Genomic DNA, 6,936 nt, shown 5'->3' on the forward strand with positions numbered 1-6,936 from the left:
TTTATTTTGACTTTTTTCGGCAAGATTGCCGAAAAAGTCAAAATAAATGCCAAAAAAACTTCATAAAAACTCATATAGTATGTGAAAAAATGTCAAATTATAGAATGTCGAAAAAACGTCATAGTATAGTATGTCAAAAAACAATCATAGTATAGTTTGTCGAAAAGAGTAATGAACAATCATAGTAAAGTATGTAGAAAAAAAGATTAATAAAAAATCATCGTATAGTGTGTCGAAAAAAATTAATAAAAGTCAAAATATAGTACGTTTAAAAAACCTCATAAAAGTCATAGTATAGTATGTAGAAAAAAGATATTTGCATAGTATGTCGGAAAAAGTCATAAAAAGTAAAAAAAAAAAAAAACAATTCATTGCATTAAATATCAAAAAATGTCATAGTATAAAATGTCGAAAAGAAGTCACAGTATAGAATGTCAAAAAAAAAGTCATATATGAGTCTTAGTATGGCATGTTGAAAAAGTCATAAAAAGTCAATGTATTAGGTCGTAAAAAGTTATAAAATAGTCAAAGTATATTGTGTCGTAAAAACTCATAGTATAGTATGTAAAAAATAAGTCATACTATATAGCATGTTAAAAAATGAATAGTATAGTGTGTCTAAAGTAATGAAAAAGTAAAAATAAAAAAGTAATTTAAATTTATTTTTACACTATATTTTCTTAAAAAGAACTTCAAGCACTATGTTATAGACCAGGGGTATTCAATTAATTAACATTCCAAAAGGTCCAGATTGAGAAAATCTCCTCGGGGCAAATTTCTTGCGCTATTTAGTGCCATATATATATAATGTCCAAAAACATATATATATATATATATATATATATATATATATATATATATATTCAAGAAGCCTAGTAGTAGTAACAACATCTCTGTGTCCTCAACAACTGTCAAATCAAACAAAGAAAGTACAATTATATTTTAACAATTATTATTCTCAGTTTTCACATTTAACTTGGTGGATCATAAATAATACATAGAAATACATCAATAATTGTTCTTCTCATTTCAAGTAAAATAAGGGCTGGATTTAAAGAATTACTGACATAACAGAAAGCTTTTGAAAAATGTGCATCTTAAAATAAAGTAATTCATTTTAGAAAAAATAATTTCACTGAATTGCCCTGCAGCTTTACATTCAATTAATTCAGGTGTGAAGTGATGTCAATCAAAAAAGCAACATTATAATATTTGTATAATCTTCTAACAAGAGAAATCTGTGTGCAGCGACTTTATCTGTGGTTATTAAACCACTTGTTTCCGCTCTATTCTCTCTGTTAACATCATTGTTGGTCAGTGAATTCATGTGTTAGGATTCTGACTATATTGTACTCTTAGGTTGTTTATTATCTGTGTCTTCATTTCAGATGTGAGTGGGTACGTTTGCTGAAAAGAGTTGTGCTTTGTCTCGTAGTGGCGCTTCACTTTACCGCTTTAATAATCGTCACGATCTCTGAACACGAGACACACTGGTTTTAAACTGTCCGTGGGAAGAATTCACCAATAAGAGTCTGTTCATTCTTGGTTAAAGACTCTGGTCTCTCTGGTCTCTCTGACCACTTATCTCTCTTTGGAGAACGTCATGTGAAATAACTTCTCTGACTCACGTAATAATTCTCCTACTCCTCGTTCTCATTCCTCGTCTCCCCAGTGTGTCTCTATCTTACTCAAGTCAGAAAACTTGTCAGAATACCCATATTTGATTGGCTGAGCTGCATCACGTGATGTGATTTACGCCGCTGAACAAGTGCCGTAAAGGTTGAAAAAGCTGCGCCGGTTAAAATACAAGCGCTCCATCAAAATGTAATATTCTCAATTATCTATCGGTTTTAGGTCCTGGGTCCGAATACAACGGCGTCTGGGTCCGGATCCAGACTGCAATCCGCCTATTAGTGACCCCTGTTATAGACCGAACCTGAACATGTATATAACTATCCAAACCCGGCTCTACCCGTTAGGAACTGTTAGGCCTTTCATGGGCATTGATGAGGAGAATGGCTGTCTTTGTACCTTGTGCCTCATAGCATAGCAGTGAAGATGCTCTGTCAAGTTTGATCTGCCAATAACTGTCCTTTTCATTGTGAATAGTTCATATTTTCTTACCAGCCAGTTTGCTTTGGACGTTTGTGAATGTCGGTATGCTTAGTGCCGTCATTTCATTGCCCCATGTCTTGGGGGTCAAGGCACAATCCGAGTTTACCATTTTTCTCTTCAGTCATGACCAAACCCTCAGTGTGTCTATTATTGCAAAAGGAATTTTCCTCCACCAGGGAACTCACCGATACCTTGGAAAGCCTCTGGATGCTGTTGCTCCTCCTTCATTGCAAGTGAGTATACCTACGTGACTATACCCCGTCTGACCAGGATTAGCTCCTCACATACTGCTCCTCCAAGAATTGTGGATGCTGACTACTTGATCAAGAAGTATTGAATCCTAGAGCCCTTTCAGTGCTCCATTTCAGGTATAGGCGCACCACACTGGTTTCATATACTTATTTTGACTCTTAGGATTTAGAAAAAAATGTAATCGCAGAAAGCACAAAATAGACTCTTCTGTTTTTATTCACGCTGGTTCATTTCTATGTTATAGCAGCACCTCATCTAGTGGCCAAACTTCGTAATTTCAGTAAATGACGCTTTCTACCCCGCCTGTGGTACACCGGTTTCGTTTGTGACAGTACAGCATCTCCTGTGCCATTGCAGTGAACGCACCACTGAAACAAAGGTAGGAAGGTATAGGAAACTTTTCCAACGTTAACACCAACAGTTAACATGCCCTTTTCAGTATCCACGAACAGGCATGTTGCAAAGGGCTGGTAATATCAAGGATGTTTGTAATAACTGTTATGTAAGTGTATTTTACTAAAAAGAGAAATTGGTAGTTGAATGTTGGTTGGCTTTGATGCTATGGTAATTTAATCAAGGTGAGGAACGCCAAACAGTGCAGAAGGATGAGGGGTTGGCACCATAGCTGTTTGCTGGCTATAGGCCTGTATGGCGCAGTTTCAGCGGATGCATATTCCAGTTGATAAATCACGCGGGAATATCCTCCGTCGATCATGATCCTGCCGCCGCCACAGAAAACAAGAAAAAAACACATTTACAAGGTGGATGATGAGACATGCAGACAACACGCCTTCGGTGCTGCAGTGTAGTGTTCGCTGCTTCTTCATTGTGGCAGTGTCTCGCATGAATGTCTTTTCCTCACATCTTTACAAAACACGCAAACTTGTTTCATCAGGAGATTGAGATCAACTAAAGGACATTTATGTGATTTGGGGACAGTTTTGTGCTGTTTTTTCTATTTCTTTTAATATCTCGGGATACAAACAGAGCAATTAACAGTCGGAGATAACAGTTGTTTTTTTTATCACCTGTATATATGTTCCGATAATAAGCAGTGTGATGAAGATGCAGTCAGGTAAAGTTCAGCCAGCGCAGTTTTGAATCGTCCTCGTGTACGCCGCCAAGGGGCGCGTGGAACAATGGAAGTTTCAAGTTACTTATACTGTACTTACACTATGTTTGTCTTCTCTTTGCACTCTGAGTTTTGCTTTAACATCCAACTAGATCCAATTAGATCAATACTATTCATGTTGTAGTGACACAAACTGAAAGGACAATCCCGTTGCTGGATACATCACATATCTCTGAAGAAGTGATAGCTGGTGACAGATTTGGGTTCTTGGTCTCCTGCTGCATGTTGTTGATTCTTGTTTGCTGCAATCTCTCAGTATTTTCCAGGGTGAGCCACGACTCAGGCAAGTCCACCACCACCGGCCACCTCATCTACAAGTGTGGGGTCATTGATAAGAGAACAATTGTGAAGTTTGAGAAGGAAGCTGCTGAGGTAAGACTCATATTCTTCTCTTTGCTTTCCTACTGTGTACATGCAGTGTGTTGTACAGGTGTTGTAGTACTACTGTATCCTGTTCTGTTTTGCAGTTAATGAACAAAAGCTTTGGACAAAAGCATCTATCGAATATAACATTTTACATGTTTTACAGTAAAATTCACATGTCTTTATTGTCCCCTAGATGGGAAAGGGTTCCTTTAAATACGCCTGGGTTCTGGACAAGCTGAAGGCAGAGTGTGAGCGTGGAATCACCATTGACATCTTTCTTTGGAAGTTTGAGACCAGCAAGTACTACGTCACCATCATTGATGCTCCAGGACACAGGGACTTCATCAAGAACATGATCACTGGAACTTCTCAGGTAGAGGGAGAGTGGAAAGAAGAGTACAAAATGAGAACATGTATGACAAAAAGAACAACGAAACAGTGGAGGGGGAAAACAGTTAAAACAACATAAGAAGGGAAGGGAGAGCTAAGTGTTTCGGAAAGTAAGGATTTAGAGCAGGACCTGCTCCCCCCCAAAAAAAAGTCTAAATCCTTGCTTTGGATTTAGTTTGCTCCACTGAAACTAGTTATTTTAGCAGACAACATGAATTAAAAAAGTTGTGAAATCAATCTAAGGTTGGTTGAAAGCCTCAATATCTCCCTCTCCTCACCCCATTCAGGCCGACTGTGCTGTGCTGATCGTGGCTGCAGGCGTCGGTGAGTTCAAAGCTGGCATCTCAAAGAATGGGCAGACTCATGAACACGCCCTCCTTGCCTACACCCTGGGAGTAAAGCAGCTCATTGTGGGCATCAACAAGATGGATTCCACTGAGCCCAACTACAGCCAGAAGCGCTACGAGGAGATTGTGAAGGAAGTCAGTACTTACATCAAGAAGATTGGCTACAACCCTGACACTGTGGCCTTTGTGCCCGTCTCTGGCTGGAGCGGAGACAACATGCCCAGCCCCAATGTGAGTCTGCTTTGAGACCCAAAGTATGTCACAGTACAGATAAGGAACAATAAATTAAAGCTAGAGTGAGTGTTGCGTACTAAGATATAACAACTTCATTGTGTCCTCTGCTTTTAGTCTAAAGGTCTAAAGGTGCATTCAGACAGTGAGCGGTTTCTGCTTCCAGCTTTTGATTATCCACTCCTAGACAAAATACATTTATGATACTATTTAGAAAAACATGCTACACCATTGCTAAGTATTTCCTCTATTTTAAGCTCACTACTTTACTGTAGCTGTGTGATGAGCTCATACAAGGTGAAAAGCAGCAGCCTGAGGTGGACAAACTGGTAGGATCCGAGGTAGCCGGGATCTGCGGTGGCGTAGTTGCAGCCAATTCAAATTACAGAACATTGATGTTGCCGGGCGGCTGCTGCTCACTGTCTGAGAGCACCTTAATCAACAGACAAAACACATTGTAAAGCTGAAATACACATGGAGAGACACACCCCTTTTGCATCCAAAAATCATCTACATCTACAGATGTGGCTGTTTTTTTTTTTTAATGTTTCCAGCCACCTCACTGTAAACAGTCACAGTAAATCTCTTAGCTGCCTGTCTCTCAACAGATGACCTGGTTCAAGGGCTGGAAGATCAACCGTAAAGATGGCAATGCTTCAGGCACCACTCTGCTGGGGGCTCTGGATGCCATCCAGCCTCCCATGCGCCCCACTGACAAGTCCCTCCGGCTTCCTCTGCAAGACGTCTATAAGATTGGAGGTGATGGTGTGGATGTCTGTAAGGGTGTTGGCTGTGCGATTTGTTGTTGGTAGGACGAACTTGTAGATGTAAGTGCTCTTATTTCTAAAGTGTCAGAGGTACCAGATTATATGTTGAATGTATTTTACTTTGTGACAAAAAGAGCAGAACTGAATTAGCTCTGGAACAAATTCCCTCTGGCTCTTTATGTCCTGTAGTGACTGTTTGTCCTTTTTTTTAAGAGCACTGTCTTATAGAGACTTACAAAGTTGCTAATCTTCCTCTGCCAGGCATTGGGACCGTACCAGTGGGCAGAGTAGAGACAGGAGTCCTAAAACCTGCCATGGTGGTGACTTTTGCCCCTGTCAATGTGACCACTGAGGTCAAGTCCGTGGAAATGCACCATGAGGCCCTGGTCGAGGCGCTGCCTGGTGACAATGTGGGCTTTAACGTCAAGAATGTGTCAGTCAAGGATATTCGCCGTGGCAACGTGGCTGGAGACAGCAGGAATGACCCACCTCAGGAGGCAGCCAGCTTCACCTCTCAGGTCAGCACACAGCAAATGATACTGACTCAAACGCCGCTGCTGCAGAAAAAGATCAACTAATGAGTCTCTGCTGTTGTCCAGGTGATTATCCTGAACCACCCTGGTCAGATCAGTGCTGGCTACGCTCCTGTGCTGGACTGCCACACTGCACACATCGCATGCAAATTCGCAGAGCTCAAGGAAAGGATTGATCGTCGGTCTGGTAAGAAGCTTGAAGACAACCCTAAGGCCCTGAAGTCTGGAGATGCTGCCATTGTGGACATGATCCCTGGAAAGCCCATGTGTGTGGAGAGCTTCTCTGAGTACCCACCACTGGGTAAGTCACTCGCCATGCAAGCAGGATTTCTGTTCGTGGGTCAACTGCAACTCCAATATAATTTGCTGTTTCACTCAAATCAAACATTAAGCTTCACCTTAACCTCACTGACAATGTGAACTTAAATCAGAGGCAACGAATGTATAGACCTTCATCCCTCCTCAGGGAGGTTTGCGGTCCGTGACATGCGTCAGACTGTGGCAGTGGGAGTGATTAAAGGCGTGGAAAAGAAAGCTACCAGCAGCGGTAACATCACCAAGTCCGCACAGAAGGCGCAGAAGGTCAAATGAACGTTGTTCTGGGCTCACCGTGGCCGTAGACACACAAGCACCCTGCACCTTCTGCACATAATAGTCAGCGTCTGGTCTGTTATCACAATGCATCGCAAAAGCAGGAGAAGGAAAAAAATAACTACCAAACTGTTAGTGATTACACACTGTTATATATGTTGTGTCACTCACTTTGTGGCAGAACATTACATATTTGCATTACAGCTCTCTGG

The 6,936-nt window shown here is 41.0% G+C and overlaps 1 protein-coding gene across 2 annotated transcripts; it reads left to right on the forward strand.

Annotated features, from left to right (window-relative positions):
* Positions 1-431: 431 nt before the first annotated feature.
* LOC137866384 (elongation factor 1-alpha 1-like) lies at positions 432-6,724 on the forward strand. Of its 2 annotated transcripts, XM_068702252.1 has the most exons (9): positions 432-456; positions 1,389-1,398; positions 3,766-3,871; positions 4,059-4,238; positions 4,543-4,833; positions 5,442-5,592; positions 5,862-6,118; positions 6,200-6,434; positions 6,600-6,724. In XM_068702252.1, exons 1-9 carry the CDS (start codon positions 432-434, stop codon positions 6,722-6,724), a joined length of 1,380 nt encoding a protein of 459 aa, XP_068558353.1. The 2 variants fall into 2 exon arrangements, with proteins under 2 accessions (XP_068558353.1, XP_068558354.1); XM_068702253.1 differs by lacking the exons at positions 432-456; positions 1,389-1,398; positions 3,766-3,871 and having other exon boundaries at positions 5,424-5,592.
* Positions 6,725-6,936: the final 212 nt, after the last annotated feature.

The sequence above is a fragment of the Cebidichthys violaceus genome, unplaced genomic scaffold (assembly GCF_023349555.1).
Source record: "Cebidichthys violaceus isolate CVI_PGR_0920_01 unplaced genomic scaffold, fCebVio1.0.p SCAF_82, whole genome shotgun sequence".
NCBI lineage: Eukaryota > Metazoa > Chordata > Actinopteri > Perciformes > Stichaeidae > Cebidichthys > Cebidichthys violaceus.

Bases quoted from the DNA above. Each gene is read 5' to 3' on its own strand.
- LOC137866384 (XM_068702252.1), top strand. From the start codon at position 432: ATGTCAAAAAAAAAGTCATATATGA. The intron at 3,872-4,058 runs GTAAGACTCATA...ATTGTCCCCTAG, and splicing joins TTGAGAAGGAAGCTGCTGAG to ATGGGAAAGGGTTCCTTTAA. The intron at 4,834-5,441 runs GTGAGTCTGCTT...GTCTCTCAACAG, and splicing joins ACAACATGCCCAGCCCCAAT to ATGACCTGGTTCAAGGGCTG.